At 41.0% G+C, this 16714-nt stretch overlaps 3 protein-coding genes across 3 annotated transcripts; 2 read left to right on the top strand and 1 right to left on the bottom strand.

Moving 5' to 3' along the window:
• The first annotated feature begins 7524 nt into the window (after positions 1-7524).
• On the top strand, positions 7525-8604 carry LOC133716951 (uncharacterized). The gene is made up of 3 exons (XM_062143581.1): positions 7525-8101; positions 8274-8392; positions 8476-8604. Exons 1-3 carry the CDS (start codon positions 7525-7527, stop codon positions 8602-8604), a joined length of 825 nt encoding a protein of 274 aa, XP_061999565.1.
• A 565-nt stretch (positions 8605-9169) lies between these two features.
• Positions 9170-12027, top strand: LOC133716950 (uncharacterized). The gene is made up of 4 exons (XM_062143580.1): positions 9170-9253; positions 9619-10338; positions 10648-10929; positions 11128-12027. Exons 1-4 carry the CDS (start codon positions 9170-9172, stop codon positions 12025-12027), a joined length of 1986 nt encoding a protein of 661 aa, XP_061999564.1.
• A 155-nt stretch (positions 12028-12182) lies between these two features.
• Positions 12183-13344, bottom strand: LOC133715479 (embryo-specific protein ATS3B-like). The gene is made up of 3 exons (XM_062141990.1): positions 13152-13344; positions 12946-13053; positions 12183-12552 (listed from the first exon to the last, which is right to left on the bottom strand). Exons 1-3 carry the CDS (start codon positions 13269-13271, stop codon positions 12229-12231), a joined length of 552 nt encoding a protein of 183 aa, XP_061997974.1. The 5' UTR covers positions 13272-13344; the 3' UTR covers positions 12183-12228.
• Positions 13345-16714: the final 3370 nt, after the last annotated feature.

Genomic DNA, 16714 nt, shown 5'->3' with positions numbered 1-16714 from the left:
TGCAGAGGTATCGGCAATCCTTCCACGGTTCATGCCTTGAAAAATCTCATTGCTCAGAACCGGCCTTCTATTCTATTCTTGTGTGAAACGAAAATCCAGTTTGATCGAGATTTTGAAAAACTGCACCGCGCGCTAGGGTTTGCGCATGAAGAACGTGTCTTGAGTACTGGGCAATCAGGCGGACTCGGATTATTCTGGACGGAGGGTCTGAACGTCCGGGTTCGTGATTCTTCTCCTCATTTTATCGATGTAGAAATTGGTGGTGGTTCAGGTGACCCAAAATGGAGATTGACGGGTTTTTATGGGCACCCTAGAAGAAGAGATCGACATCTTTCATGGCAACTCTTGAAGGATTTGGCTGATCAAGACTCTCTGTCGTGGGTCACTATTGGACATTTTAATGAGATCCTTCATTCAGGTGAGAAGGCAGGTGGCAGGGTTCGTCCTGAAGCCCAGATGCAAGGTTTTCGTGAAGCCTTGGGATATGCAGATTTGGTTGATTTAGGGTTTACTGGTAATATACATACATGGAGTGACTCGGTGACTAAGGTACGGCTTGACCGTGCAGTTGGCACAGCGTCTTGGTCATATATGTTTGGGTGCTCTAAGCTTCTTCATTTGCTGCCAAGTCGTTATGATCATATTCCTATTCTTCTAAGGCCATGTTTGTTTCCCGGAAAGTGGGTGTTGGGAAAGGAAATACTTTCATTTCCTGCGTTTGGGGACAGCCAAGGAAGGGAAACATTTTCCCAAAGCAAAGGAAAAAGTGGAGGAATTTGGTTCCCTCCCCCCCCCCCCCCTACGTAAACACTTTCCCAAAGGAAAGGAAAGTGATTCCTTTCCTTTCTAGTCAACCAAACATGGCCTAAGGGTAAGCGGTGCCTTTGGTTGAAAAACAGAAATTCAGGAGGTTCCGGTTTGAAAGTTTCTTGCAGGAGAGAGGATGTGATGCTATTGTCCAACATGAATGGGAGAATGAGTTATCTGGACAGCCTATGTTCTAGGTTGTAAAGAAAATTGAGAAGACCAGTAAGGCTTTGACTGCCTGGCACAGGAACACGTTTAGTGATCGTAAGTTGTGCATTCAGAGACTCCAGGAGAGGTTGGAACAAATTATGGGGCTTCCAAGTTCGAATGAATTGAATGATGAGAAAGGTGTCCTCAATAAACAACTTGAGCAGCTCTTAACTCAGGAGGAATCATATTAGGCTCAACGAGCTAAAGTTACTTGGTTGAAGGATGGAGATCGGAACACTAACTATTTCCATCGTAAAGCTTCCAATAGAAGGCGGAAGAATGGGATTCATGGGCTGTTTGACTCCCATGGTGTTTGGCAGGAGGTTGAGGCCGGTTTGGAATCAGTAGTGACTGAGTATTTTACTGACATGTTCACGGCAGGAGCATGTGAGGTTGATGCTTTGAATACTACTCTTAATGCTATCCAACCCCGAGTTACTGAAGCAATGAATCAGCAACTATGTGCTCCCTATTCTGCAGATGAAGTACGGATTGCGTTATTTCAAATTTATCCAACAAAATCACCGGGCCCAGATGGTATGCCTCCTCTTTTTTATCAGCATTATTGGGATTCTGTTGGTTCTGAAATTACTGCAGCTGTTCAGAATTTTCTTCACTCCGGTTAGTTACTGAAACAGATTAATTTTACCCATATTTGTTTAATCCCAAAGGTTCCGAATCATGTCCGCATGTCTGATCTTAGACCAATAGCTCTTTGTAATGTAATTTACAAGCTCTGTTCTAAAGTGATTGCAAATAGGTTGAAGCTTTTATTACCAGAGATTATTTCTCCAAGTCAGAGTGCTTTTATTCCTGGACGGTTAATTACTGATAGAGAAAATATTTCAAACAGTACCCGAACTTAGGCCGACTCCTAACTTCAGTACCCGACTATGCAAAACTATCACTTTGGTACCCCAAGTTTTAATCCCGACCCAAGGACGGTACACGCCGTTCACGACGACATTAAGAGCCCAGCCACATGGCAATACATAAGGGGCAATTTCGTCTCTTCGATAACCCTAGAGCCTTAAGTGAGTTCTGTTCCGTTCGACCACTCTTAGTTTGGATTCTTCCAAGCCCACAGCCGCACAGAGAATCCAACAGAGAAAGTGATAGAATCCTATAGACCTGAGTGAAAGAGAGATTCGAATCTCAAATCAGATCTTGAAGAGGGGTCAATGGCTAATTATTGGAGATATTTCCGGCTGGATGGGGATCCACCTGTGTTTTCAGGAGGTAAGAAAATATTCCCCCTTTCTATGAGCTGTCGCTATTTTAGGGTTTGTGGTCCAAAAAGATTTGATTTTTTTATGGAAGTCAATGTTGTTGACTAGGGTTTGTCTAGGGTTTAGGGTTTTATTTTGTCTTCGCATGTGTAGGGTTTAGGGTTTGATGTCGGCTATTCTAATAAATTAGGGTTATTGGTTTGGTGGCTGGGTTAGTGATGAAAGTGAAATCCTAACCTTGGTCTGGGTTGTTTAATGGTGTTTAGAACTGATAAATGATTTTAAAACACATACCGGTATAAATGGTAGAGAGTAAAGACAAAGAAGAGGTAGTTGAATAATCAATTTGGTTAGGCCTGAACAACATTGAATATGTTTCCTATTTTGGATTATAATAGCTGGTGTTGTAAAATTGCAGTTGGAAATTTCACCGTAGCAATACATCATGGAGGAAGGTTCTTCTCACATGGTGGAGTGAATAGGACATACATGGGAGGGGAGGAAGTGGTCTTTGTTGATGGGGTTGATCCGAACAAACTGAGTGTGATAAGGTTTAATTATTGGGCTTGGGATTTGGGGTATCAAGCTGGCCCAGTTGCTTACTGGTTTAGGATACCAGGAAGTGAAGAGGGTACTGGATATTTACCTTTAGTCACTAATAAAGACTGTATGGACATGGTTAAATTCATTCCTGCTGTTCAAAGGATATTGCATGTGTACATTGTTTGCTTGGAGGCAAGAAGGCATTTTCATGATTATGAGTTAGATCATTACGATGATGACATAGATCATTCTCTGTTATTTGGACATGCAATTGATGATGTGCAATTGCCAGCTGTTGAGGGTGTTGAAGAGGTGCCAGTGGATGTAGATGATGATGAAGAGGTTCCTCTGGATGGAATTATGCCTGAAAACTGGGAATATACTGATGATGGGCCTGAAGTGCAAAGCAATGGTCCAGAAATGAGTGAAGCTGCTAATGGGCCTCAACTACAGAGCAATGCTCCACAGTCAAGTTGTACTGATAAGCAGCTTGAAGTGCAGAGTGGTGGTCCACAGTCAACTGAAGGCAATGGGCCTAGAGTTGGAGCTCAAACCCGTGGCCCAACTATTACAACTGCAAGAGGCAGAGCTCATCAGGCATCCACTTCAAGACAAAAAGATAAAGGGAAGCAGAAAATTGTAGAGGAAGAAGTTTGTGTTCCAAAGAAAAAGCGTGGTAGGCCAAAACAGAGGGGCACTAGGAGGTATGATACGAGGTCTGGTGGTGAATGCTCAAACCCGGTTCAGTATGATTGGAGCAGTACTAGTAGTGATGATTCTGATGATCCAAACTGGGATGGGATTAGGGATAGTGACTTCGAGTTGGTTTATGAAGATGATGAAGTAGACTTTCAGGCACATGTGGATGGTGATCCCGAACATGTAGAGGAATGGAATGACATGGGATTCAAAGGCAATATATCTGATGATGATGGTACTGCTAGTGATGGCTTTCCAAGCCTGCATGGTTCAAGTGATGAGTCTAGAGAAGATGGGGGGAGGTATCCAGTGAAACACAAGATGAGGTTCTCGAGGTGGAGGGAATTCAACCAGAAGTATGATATGAAGAACCCCCATTTTGAACTAGGTATGGTATTCCCCAACTCAAGCATTTTCAAGAAAGCAATCAGGAAGCATGCGGTACTCACCAAAAAGGAACTGCGATTTCCAAAGAACACTAGAAGAAAGGTGAAGGTGGTCTGCAAGACATCTAAGGGCTGTCCATTCTGGATATATGCATCTAGTCCAGATACTGACACTCCGGAAATGACAATCAAGACTTTCAGGCCTGAACATAAATGCAATAGTGTTGGTGTCACGCCCCTGATTTTTAACACAAATAAAAAAACGATATATAACCCCATAATTATACATGCGTGAACGTTCAGCCATCAATACCAAATACCTGCAAAACTTTTTCCCTTTATACAATATACATGTTGATGCCCTGAACTCACTATGTCAATATTGACCCGCCCACAGAGTCATATATTACATAAGCTTACGAATTAAATTGTCAACAACAAGATAAAACGTAAAAGCTCCTCAGAGTTTACTACAAAGCGGAAGTCATAGCAATGGCAAAGCCAATCAAATTTGTTTCCTACCAGTTCTGCTGCCAACAAGATACCTCAGCTTCAGCCACGATTTCCTGACCTGCAAGGTTAACCCCTACACTGTTTGAATAGTGCACCGGGTTGTCACACAACAAACCCGGTAAGCTTTTGCAAGCCCGTATGAGTAACTCAAAACAACTCACACCAATTCACGGGATAAAAGCCCGCACAACTCACGCCAAACACGAGGAAACCTTTCGACTCGAGAATAAGGAAAACATACCATGCTTCCCAAAACAATACTCTTTTCCAACAAGGAAATCACAAAAGTCACACCGTGACAAAATCATATAAATCGTTAACCTAACAATTCAAATATGATTAACAAGTCCTCCTAGGACATTTAAAAGAAAGAATCCCCGAAACTCTCTTTTAAAGACACGTACTCATGAGCATCAGATAGCTCCCCGCTACCCCCCATGATATACATATGTACACACATAGTCATACACTCAGAAATGTCACTAATACCATCTATAGTCACAGTTAATTCCATAACTCCAAGACAATATGGTAACTAGGCTCGTAACACAGATAAATCATTGGTCACCATCTGCAACCTATCACTATCTGTGACTCTTGGTTTTCAGACCCCGTCTGGTCTTAGAACCAACCGTTGGTCACCATCTGCGACCCATGCTTTTCAGACCCCATCTGGTCTCAAGTCAACGTTAAGTAAATCACACCTGACCTAAAAACGTTACGACCATCTAGTTCCGGCTTTCCCCATCCCTGTTCACCATCTGTGACCCTTGGTACAAGGACCAATACATTTAAAATGAGTCACGCTTGACTCCAAAATGTACGTAACATCAAACTCAATACTTTTCAAACAATAGAAAACATCTTTTTCCACAATATCGTTTCTATGAAAAGTCCCATTCAACAATAATATGAACCCATCATGCATATTATTCATCACACATCATCCATAAGAATATATATATTTCACGTAAATATATATATACATAGTCATTCGCTCAGGAATGCCTACTAATACCAACTATAGTTTGCAGTTAAATAATTAACGCCAAAACAATAATGGTAATTCCGTTCATAATGAACCTTGTGAGATTACTCACCTCGAAACTCCCGCTGCGTCTTCAATACAGAACAAAGCGGCCAATCACAATAGCCGTCCAAAAAATACTTCGTCAAGTATCTAAGGAAACACAACTCTGATTCAGTTAACGAATTACAAGGAATAACGTTCGAAACCCTAAATCGAACCAAAATTCCCAAGGTGACGCCAATCGAGGCGAAACCACATCCGAGACCACCCAATGTCTCCGGAATGCTTCTACGATCGATATGCCAAAACCACAAGTCGATCGGAAGCTCGAATCCTCACGGATCGAAACATCGAACGGTCTGAAACCGTAAAAATCACAACATGCTCATACGATCTCCAAAAATTACAAACAATATATCGAAATGCTCGTATCGACGAGTATATCGAACTCAGGAACAAAAACTATCCCTGAGGTGGCCGGAAACCGCCGGAAAACACCACCACAGTGGCGGCACCGCCGCCAAACCAAACTCGAAATTTGACAAAACTTCCAACACCAAAGTTCTTCATCTCAACTCCAATTTCAACTTTCATAACTACAACAAAGTCCAATTATAAGCCAATCGATTGAATTTTACCTTAGAACAAACCGGACCGATTGAAACCCTAGAATTTCAATTCCAAAATTCGACCTCCACGAGTTGAATCGATGCAAGCCACCTTGTGGGAAGCATCAACGTCCTCCAAGCTCCAAAAGCCCTCAAGAATCACCGGCAAAGGTGGCCGGAATCTCCGACTCCGATCAAGGCGATTTGTAGCTCCACCGTGCGACTTCTCGGCCTTGTAGCGTTGTGCACAGGTCTACCCACACAGTGAAACTTCACGGGGTGCTAGATGAGAGTGAGGCGAAGAGATAGGGACAAGAATCTCGTCGATTGGTGGCCGGAGGAGGGAGAACGAGCTCGGTGAAGATGGCTGCTCGGGAAAACTCGGGAGAGAGGAGAGAGAAAAATCCTTCCCAAAATGGAAATCTGATTTTTTGAATAATTTTCCTGAAAAATCCCATATATACCAAAATGGAAATTTTTTCCGACGGCCATAACTTCCTCATACGAACTCCAATTTCCACGTTCCACATATCCACGAACTCGTATCGACGCGCTCTACAACTTTCGTGAAGGAAGTTTTCAGAGAATCTCAACGTATCAAAAGTCAACCTTAGCAACCCCCCTAAAGTCATACTTTTCGAATACAAATTCATCCGAAACACTTCCGCTCCATCCACGAGCCACGAAACCTTCCAACAACCACTAATTAAATTCCAGAAAATCCTCGGAAAATAAATACGAATTTCCGGGGCATCACAGTTGGAGGTAGGGTTTATCACATGCACGCTCCATTCATTGCTGATGAATATGAAGACTTTTTTAGGAATGATTCCAATTGGACAAGGGAAGGGATCCAAAATGCAGTTGGGAAGGACTTTGGAATGGATGTCGGATTCCAGATGTGTTATAGAGCTAAGAGAAGGGCAAAGAAGTTGGCTCAGGGTTCATTTGAAGACCAGTATAATATGCTTGAGAGTTATGCCAATTAATTGAAAAAGAAAAACCCTGGAAGCTTAGTGTAGATCCAAACAGAATTGGATGGTGATGTCACAAGGTTCAAAAGGATCTATATATGCTTGGAGGCACTGAAGGTTGGATGGAAGGCAGGTTGTAGGCCACTCATAGGGCTAGATGGATGCCATTTGAAGAGGGTCCATAAAGGTCAACTATTATCAGCTGTAGGCATAGATGGGAATAATGAGATTTATCCCATTGCATGGGCAATAGTGGAGAGAGAAGCAAGGGATAGTTGGACCTGGTTTTTAGAGTTGTTGAGGGTTGATCTTCAAATTCATCATTCAGTCCATTATGCTTTTATTTCTGATAAGCAGAAAGGCCTAGAGCAGGCCATTAAGGACTTGTTCCCATTTGCAGAACACAGGCATTGTGTTTACCATTTGCACAATAACTTCAAATCTGATGGTCACAGTGGACTTGAGCTAAAACAAAAGCTCTAGGCAGTTGCAAGAGCCACCGCCATCAGACAATATGAGCTTGCAATGGAGGATATGGCTAAATCTTCAAGTTCTGCATGGAAGTGGTGCAAGGATAGGCCTGCAGTTCATTGGTCTAAGTCTCATTTCAAGGAGCAGTTCAAATGTGACATACTTCTAAATAATCATAGCGAGTCATTCAACAAGTCGATTCTTCTAGCAAGAAAGAAGCTAATTCTTGGCTGTTTGGAGGACATAAGGACCATGACTATGGTGAGATTAGCCAATAGAAGAAACTCGGGGCCAAACTGGAAGTGTAGGGTGGGACCTAGAGTGGAGAAACTCCTGAAAAAGAATGTTGATTGGAGCCATGACTATAGACCTTTAGAGTCCAGCAGTATGAGGTTTGAAATCCAAGGCAGGGGTGTGGGTTGTCAATCTGGTGCGCTAGCACAACACTCAGTGCAGTTGGACAATCATTCCTGCACTTGCAGAAGATGGGACCTGAGTGGTCTTCCATGTGGCCATGCAATTGCAGCCATATATTCCAAGGGGCAATCACCTGATGAGTTTGTACATGACAATTACACTCAGGAGAAGTACATGAAGGCCTATGACCCAGTCATCAACCCATTGCTGGAGTGTAAGAATGGGAGCTCATACAAAGGCCAATTGCACCCCCATTATAAAGGGCACAACCAGGAAGACCTAAAACCAACAGAACCAAAGCACCAGGTAAACTGTTTTTTTCAAGTTTATATATGTTTAATGTGTAAACTTTGTATTCATGGCTAACTGCATAATCATTTGTGTAGGTGAAGAAGAACCTCCTGCTGGTACTGAGAAATTACCAAGAAGTTACTACTCTCAAGTGAAGTGTGGCAGATGCCACAAAAAGGGGCACAATGTTAGAACCTGTTTAAGAAGGAATCAGGTATTACATTAGCTTTCATCGACCATTTTTATGAATTATAGGCCCAGGAATATAGATTATAATGTATATTGTGTCAAATGCAGGGGAATGTGGAGAATGAGCAAATGCAGGGGAATGGGGGAGCTGTCAATCAACAGCAGCAACCCCAAGCTCAACGGAATAAGGGGGGCTGTGAATCAGCAGCAGCAGCAGCCCCAAGCTCAAAATGTTGAAGCTCCTCAGAATCATCAGCAACAACACCAGGTTTCAATGGAGGATGTTGAGGTTCCAGCTCCTGCAGAGCCATCACAGGTTAATTCTGAGACTATTAGTGGACCTGTGAATGTTGATCACTTCAATGTAATGCCATCACAAAATTCCACCAATAATGTTCAGCAGACACAGGTATAGTTTGTGTTTGTTGTGGTCTGCAGTTGAATTTGATTAGTAAGCTACCATTTCTGAATGTTTTGGAATTGTCGTTTTCAGGTAAATCAGCAACCTGGAGCCTCCTCCAGGCCTCTCTTTTCAGGAAAAATGTTCAAATCCCCAGCAAGAAGAATCAAATTCCCAAAGAACCCTAGACAAGAGTCTACTTCTAGCACTGCCTCTAGAACTGGAAGTAAGAAGGCCAATTGGAAGTACTGAGGCGATTAGGAAGATTGAAGAATGCTTTTGGAACCCACTGTTTTTGTTTTTGTGTACCCAACTGTTTTTCTGATGGCATTTACTTTTGCTTAGATAGAACATTAAAAAATGCCTTGTTAATTGCTTCTTGTAAGCATTTTGTTGTAATAGATGGGTGCTCAGTGGTTTGGACATGTTTATGATGAATATATGCCTATGGAAGTATTTGGATTTGCTTTATCCTTTCTGGTTCTGGTAATTTGTTGTTTGTCTTTTGTGAATCAAGTTGGAGGAAATCAGTTGTCATCTGGAGCTAATCACACTTCATATGCTCTGTTTTTGGAGGGAATTTTAATTTGGCGGGAAATTGCAACAGGATCAGCGACTAGTTATGATTGGCGGGAGTTAACGAAGAGACAAAATTGCCCCTCATTTATTGCCACGTGGCTGGGCTTTTAATGCCGTCATGAACGGTGTGTACCGTTCTTGGGTCGGGATTAAAACTTGGGGTACCAAAGTGATAGTTTTGCATAGTCGGGTATTGAAGTTAGGAGTCGGCCTAACTTCGGGTACTGTTTGAAAATTTTTCTCTTACTGATAATGTTCTTGCTGCTAATGAGGTAGTTCACTATATTCACAATAAGAGGGGTGGTCAGGATGGGGTGATGGCACTGAAACCTGATCTTAGTAAGGCGTATGATAGAATGGAGTGGATGTTTTTGCGGAAGGTGATGGAGCGTCTTGGGTTTGCACAACAGTGGATTGATATTATTATGCAGTGTATATCTACAATACGCTACTCTTTTCTTTTTGGCGGTAAGCCACGAGGCTATGTGATACCTTCTAGAGGGTTGAGACAGGGGGATCCTCTCTCCCCCTACTTATTTTTATTGGGTGCTGAGGGCTTTTCTGCATTGTTGCACCAGAGGGCAGCGATGGAAACATTACCGGGTATAGCTATCTGTCCTGAAGCTCCTCAGATTAATCACCTGCTCTTTGCGGATGACAGTATGCTTTATGCTCAAGCCTCTGTTGAAGCTTGTAATCAAATTAAAGATGTGCTTCGAATTTATGAGATGGCGTCTGGTCAGAAGGTAAATTTTTCTAAGAGTTCTGTTACTTTTAGTAAAAATGTTACAGAAGCTTTACAGGGTGAGATTGCAGAGTTGTTGAATGTGGTGGTGGTGGTGGAGTCCCACGAAAAATATTTAGGGCTACCTACATATGTTGGGAGAGCTAAAACTGCAACCTTCCAGTATATTAAAGAACGGCTTGGGAAAAAGTTGGATGGTTGGCAAGGGAAATGCTTGACTGGGGCTGGAAAAGATATTCTCATTAGGGTGGTTGCTCAATCACTCCCTACATATGCTATGAGTTGCTTTGAACTCACAAAGAATTTTTGTGATGATTTGCAGCAGATGTGTGCCAAATTTTGGTGGGGGAGTACGGAGGATAAAAGAAAAATTCATTGGCGCTCTTGGGATACTCTTTCTTTACCTAAGGAGGAAGGGGGCCTTGGTTTCCGTGATCTTCATGCTTTCAATAAAGCAATGTTAGCAAAGCAGGGATAACGGGTTTTACAGAATCCAGATTCTCTTATTGCCAAAATGTACAAAGCCAGGTATTTTCCGGATTGTGATTTTTTTTAGGCACCCGATCATAGTTCTCCTTCTTTTTCTTGGCGGAGCATTATGGGTACTAAGGATCTGCTAAAGCAAGGAATGAGGTGGCAGATCGGTAATGGTGCTGGGGTTCGAGTGTGGATGGATCCGTGGCTTCCCAATGCCTATCCTTTTGTTCTGGTGCCTCGGGCAATTGGTGTGGACGTCACTTTGCTTATAGAGGATCTCCTTTTAGCTCCAGGGAGGTGGGATATGAATAAGGTGCAGCAGCTCTTTGTTCCTCAAGATGTGGCACTTGTGAAGTCTCTAGTACTCTCATAACGAAATTTGAATGATAGAAGAGTGTGGCATCTTGACCCAAAAGGCCAATTTATTGTAAAAAGTGCTTGTAAACTCTTCTTGGGACTACAACATGCAAATGGTGGGGGTGCAGCAGTTATTTCAAAGGTTTGGAAAGATGAATGGCAAGCTTGTATTCCTGGAACTGCTCGAATTTGAATATGGAAGGTGCTTCAAAACATATTGTCTGCGGTTGACAGATTGGTACAAATTGAGTCCTATTTGTGTGTGCTGTGTGGGATGGGGAATGAGTCCTCGGATCATTTGTGCCGTTTATGTCCTTTTACGAAGACTTTATTGGAGTCGGAGGAGGAGCTCAAGCGAGTTTGTTATGAGGTAACTGCAATTGATCGTACTTTATTTGATTGGTTGAACTTTTGTTTCAAGAAGCTTTCAAAAGAAGGGTGGTGTAAAATATTATTTTTCATATGGGGTGCTTGGAAGGAGAGGAATCATAGAGTTTGGGAACAGGTAGAGGCCCGGGAAGGTGATGTGCTTTTCAGCTTAGATGCTAGGCTTACTGACTTCCAGTTCTATAGGAGGTCATTGCCTAGGATTGAGAGGGGGAGTTGTAGGTGGAAACCTCCTGCTCAAGGTTGGTTAAAGGTGAATATGGACGGGGCTTTTTCAAGCTCTAGTTCTAGTGGAGGTATTGGTATTGTTGTCAGAGATGTTGTTGGTACTTGTGTTGGGGGTTTCTGTCAAGCTCTGGAGGATGTTTATTCTGCAGAACATGTGGAGGCTCTTGCTAGTAGAGCAGCTGTGAAGTTTGTACGAGATAAAGGGTTATCTCCGGTAGTGTTTGAGACGGATTCTTTAACTCTTGCTAATGCTACTAAGCAGGCTGTCATTCCCCATACTTCCCAATTGGGTCGTGTGTATGATGACATCATAGAAGGGTTGAATTTCATTTCAGGTTCTATGTTCAAGCATGCTTATCGTCAAACCAATTGTGTGGCTCACTGTTTAGCTTATTTTGCTTCTCTGTCTAGATCTTCTTTAGTTTGGGAAAACATTCCCCCAAATTTTATTCTTAATGTACTTTCTTCTGATTGTAATTTCGTTTAAGTATTGAATAAAGAGTTGACAATTTCTCCTAAAAAATATATATATATGTGCTCAGAATTAAGATCATTCAATGTCAATATGAAATGTAGGTTTAATGATCGTATCTAATCCACAGGTGAAAGACAAATGTTTCTTCCTACAATACTAACACTAGAGACTAGAAAACCTCTAGGAGCCATTATACCTATGGCAAGTGCAAAACTACAAGAGAAGCGACACAAGAAGCCCAACTAAAACATATATAAACCATCCATAAGCAGATTGCCGGTGTGAAGAGGAAGCATTCTGGCACAAGTTGAATCCATACCAAATGTCACTGGGAATGAAGGTATTGTAGTAGAACGAAACAGCCCTGGAATTATGACTATAGATTTTCACACTCTCCGGTTTCCAACCATCTGGTCCTGTTCTGTAAAGATAGACATAGCAGATTTGGTATGCACAGGGTCCATATATCTCAAATGTGTCCGTAGAACAACTCTCAAACGTTCTCGAGGATGGATCGTCTAGTCGCGGAGCATAAATCTGTAGCAAAAATAAAACTAAATTTAGTTGCATCATTCTACCAAACTCACAATGCCTTTTTTTTCGCAACAAGACATATCATAAGAGGATAAAATCGAGAATTCAAACTCATAGACCACGAATGTAGGGAGCTACACTCCCTCATATCTCGCACTACTATAAGCTGTAAGAAGGGTCCGAAAAATAGTATAATCATTCCATTGGTTCTCCATACTGACTTTCATAGCCACCGATAGAAAATCCCAGTAATTACCAATACTTAGGTTTCAATTTCAATAAGCATGGGATCAAATTTCAGGGGTTTATCCTATCGAAATTTCATATTCAATCTTCTATAGGGTCTAATATAAATCAAATTAATATGCACAATTATGAGTAATCAGAGAGACAAACCTGGTTGCCATAAACATCCCCGAATGAGATACTGATTTGATCCCTTGTGTACCTCGTTGAGGAGCAGCTGGTGGTTATATCAACCGTATAAGAGCAACTCCCGGCACTCTTTTTTTCATGAACAAAAAAGAATGAAGCTATCAATGAAAATTTCAACGAAAAACGAAGATTGAGATTAGCGTTTTCTTTTTGGCGGATTGGTGTACCTGTACATGGCTGACGTTGAAGCCTGCGGCAGGTTGGGGTTGCAGGATGCTTAATTTGGCTTGTGAAGGCGTGGAGACGAAGTCGACTAGGAGCAGAAGAAAAGCGAACGCTTTGATCATTTTTGCAGAGGAGTCAAAGAGCCATTGGAAGAGAGAGGAGGAAGATATTTATGGCTGTGAAGACAAAGAGGACGAGTGCGTCTTTATTTGGAAATTTAATTTAATTTAATTTTTTTTTTTTAAGCAATGTGTGGACCAATAGCAGTGTTGGATACAAATTAGGCTTTGAGAAGCGTGGAAAATTGGGAGGCCAGAGACAGCAAATAGTGTAGCTTGTCCAATACGTATTTAGTTTGTATGGGCCAGTTGACCAGCAGTTGCAAATGGCAGACCAATCCCTATTCAAGAAAAAGTTTGGAAGAAGAAACATCAAAGAGTTGTTAAGAGGAACATATGCTAGTTTGGCCCATCTAGGTAGCTTCCTAGCTTATGTTGTTATAATATTTTGGACTAAATTCAGTTTACCCCCTCCAACTTAGGGGTAAACATCAAGTCAGTCCCTAAATTTTTTTTTGGGAAAATTACTGGTCCCCTCTTTAACTTTTGGTGCGTCGACAGTTCAGTCCCTGTTATTCCAATTTTAACAGATAACTCCCCAAACATTCAAATTTCACACAATTTGATCCAAAATTACCATTTTACCCCTCACTTATTTTTTTTTGTTTTTTTTTTTATTCTTCTCTCTCTCTTTTATACATATGTATATATATATGTGTGTGTGTGTATATATATATTTTATTCTTCTCTCTCTCTTTATATATATATATATGTGTGTGTGTGTGTGTGTGAGTATATATGTATGTATGTATGTATATGCGTGTGTGTGTGTGTATTTTTATTCTTCTCTCTCTCTTTTTATATATATTTATATGTATATATGTGTGTGTGTACATATACATACATATATATATATATATATATATATATATATATATATATATATAATGTGTTTACGTATTTGGTAAGTCTATATACTATGTTTATGTTTCATATTATAAAAAAAATTCACAACTTTTATATATCTAATGTGTGTATATCTATATATATATATGTATGTATATGTATATGTATATGTAGATATATAAATATATGTATAATTTTATACATATGTGTGTGTGTATATATAATGTGTGTGTGTGTGTGTGTGTGTATATATATATATGTATATATATATATATGTAGATATATGTGTGTGTGTGTGTGTGTATTAGATATATAAAAAAAATAAGTGAGGAGTAAAATGGTAATTTTGGATCAAATTGTATGAAATTTGAATGTTTGGGGAGTTATCTGTTAAAATTGGAATAACAGGGACTGAACTGTCGACGCACCAAAAGTTAAAGGGGGGACCAGTAATTTCCCTTTTTTTTTTTAATCAAGAACGTCCCTAAACTTCCAAATTACATCAACCTAGTCCAAAATTTGACTTTGACTCGAAAGATGACGTCATGTGCTGAGTTGGAGCCGACATAGGGGCCCACTTTTCTGATTTTAAACACCCAAAGAAGGGCAAAACGGACATTTCTAATTTAATCTAATTTCTAATTTTTTAAATTATTTTTTCTCTTCATTTTCTCTCTTTTCTTCTCTCTCTCTTGCGCTCTCTCTCTCTCTCTCTCTCTCTCTCTCTCTCTCGATTCTCTCTCTTCCTCTCTGCAATTTCTTCTCTCTCTCCCGCCCTCATCCTCCTCCTGCTTTCCTCTACACCCGCCTCGCTCTCTCTCCCGATTCACCGGCATAGGGGTATGCTCGAAAGTAACCCACGCGCCGCCGCCGTAAGCACCCATAAATCTTCTCTAGGCACCCACGACCCCTGCTTTCTTCTCTCTACACCCAAATTGGTCACCTGCGATACTAGGCCAGCTGGCGGACCAAGTGACCAAGGCGACAGACGAGGACAGCTCGTCGAAGCAGGACTGCGCGGAGGTGAAATCGAAGACGGAGAAGCTGGCGGGTCTGCTACAGCGGCGCAGTTCCGGAAAATGTCGTCGCAGCTCGAGAATTAGATCAGCGACGTGTCATGGCCACTCAGAGTCTCGGCTCCGACGGATATCCTGGAAGATGGGTACTTGGGCCTGCCTCCAATAGCGGCCAACGAACCCATTCTTGGCCTCATTTGGGAGCAGATCGTTATTCTCCACACCGGTTCACTCGAAGACTGATCCGAAGCGGCGGCGTCGCTGGTGTCTTTAGCCAAGGATAACGATAGGTATGGAAAACTGATTATTGAAGGAGGAGGAGTTGGGACCTTGTTAAAGAGGATGGTGGTGACGGCGGCGGTGATTACCTCAGAGATGAGGGGGTTGGAGAGGGAAACGTCGTCGTTTTGGGAGATGGGGGTTTGGTGGCGGTAGTTGAAGTGGTGGGAATGGGAGTGGTAGAGGCGGGTGTAGAGGAAAGCAGGAGGAGGAGGAGGGCGAGAGAGAGAGAAGAAATTGCAGAGAGGAAGAGAGAGAATCTGGAGAGAGAGAGAGCGCAAGAGAGAGAGAAGAAAAGAGAGAAAATGAAGAGAAAAAATAATTTAAAAAATTAGAAATTAGATTAAATTAGAAATGTCTGTTTTGCCCTTCTTTGGGTGTTTAAAATCAGAAAAGTGGGCCCCTATGTCGGCTCCAACTCAGCACATGACGTCATCTTTCGAGTCAAAGTCAAATTTTGGACTAGGTTGATGTAATTTGGAAGTTTAGGGATGTTCTTGATTAAAAAAAAAATTTAGGGACTGACTTGATGTTTTACCCCTAAGTTGGAGGGGGTAAATTGAATTTAGTCTTAATATTTTATATAATTAAGTCAATTCTTGAGAGAATGGTTAAATTATTTCTATATGAGGATAAGAATAGTCTGTTGACTATATCATATTTGAAAAAATTGCAATACCTCCCTTGAAAAAAGGAGAAGCTTCCCAAAATCAAGAGAGAAAATTGATGTAACTATTTAATTTAAAAAAATAAAAAATAAAAACCAATTGACATGTGCGGAACACATTTTAAGGGGCTAGTTATAAATAGACTCTATTTGATATGGAAATAAATTAAATCTATGCATAAGTATACTAGTTTGACTTAATCTCAAATTAGTCTACCTTTGTATCGAACTAGTTTACTTGATATATCGGTACATTAATGTAGCGTAGACGAGACTATAGTAGACTTGCAGGTCGGATGTTCAATCTTACTTGGGGAGATGTGATTGATCATTTTAAACTAACGAGATTGTTTTAATGGTTAAAATTAAATGTTAAAACACGTTGCCGAATTGTATGGTAGGTTAAAATCAAATGTTAAACTATAGTCAATTGTCAAAAGGGTAATAATTTGATAATCCAATTAACCACGTATGATAATTTGGTTCACAAAGTTGTTTTTTTTTTTTTTTTTTTTGAATAGGAATGATTTCATTAGTAATTAAGCCATGAATACAGGCCAGAGTCTAACAGAACTTACATAAGAAAATCTGAAAATCCAGATAACCTATCTAAGCCGAACTAAACTCATTAAAGTCTA

The sequence above is a fragment of the Rosa rugosa genome, chromosome 6 (genome assembly GCF_958449725.1).
Source record: "Rosa rugosa chromosome 6, drRosRugo1.1, whole genome shotgun sequence".
Lineage (NCBI taxonomy): Eukaryota > Viridiplantae > Streptophyta > Magnoliopsida > Rosales > Rosaceae > Rosa > Rosa rugosa.
Note: the sequence above shows the minus strand (reverse complement) of the source record. Positions and strands in the feature narration are given on the sequence as shown.

What these genes read in the sequence shown, in the direction of transcription:
- LOC133716951 (XM_062143581.1), top strand. Translation starts at nt 7,525, where the DNA reads ATGGAGGATATGGCTAAATCTTCAAGTTCTGCATGGAAGTGGTGCAAG. An exon ending in CATCAACCCATTGCTGGAGT is followed by an intron (nt 8,102 to 8,273) that starts GTAAGAATGGGA and finishes TCATTTGTGTAG; the next exon opens with GTGAAGAAGAACCTCCTGCT. An exon ending in CCTGTTTAAGAAGGAATCAG is followed by an intron (nt 8,393 to 8,475) that starts GTATTACATTAG and finishes TGTCAAATGCAG; the next exon opens with GGGAATGTGGAGAATGAGCA.
- LOC133716950 (XM_062143580.1), top strand. Translation starts at nt 9,170, where the DNA reads ATGGGTGCTCAGTGGTTTGGACATGTTTATGATGAATATATGCCTATG. An exon ending in CTTTATCCTTTCTGGTTCTG is followed by an intron (nt 9,254 to 9,618) that starts GTAATTTGTTGT and finishes GCTGCTAATGAG; the next exon opens with GTAGTTCACTATATTCACAA. An exon ending in TGGCACTTGTGAAGTCTCTA is followed by an intron (nt 10,930 to 11,127) that starts GTACTCTCATAA and finishes TGAATATGGAAG; the next exon opens with GTGCTTCAAAACATATTGTC.
- LOC133715479 (XM_062141990.1), bottom strand. Translation starts at nt 13,271, where the DNA reads ATGATCAAAGCGTTCGCTTTTCTTCTGCTCCTAGTCGACTTCGTCTCC. An exon ending in TCAACGTCAGCCATGTACAG is followed by an intron (nt 13,054 to 13,151) that starts GTACACCAATCC and finishes CATGAAAAAAAG; the next exon opens with AGTGCCGGGAGTTGCTCTTA. An exon ending in GGGATGTTTATGGCAACCAG is followed by an intron (nt 12,553 to 12,945) that starts GTTTGTCTCTCT and finishes TTTTTGCTACAG; the next exon opens with ATTTATGCTCCGCGACTAGA.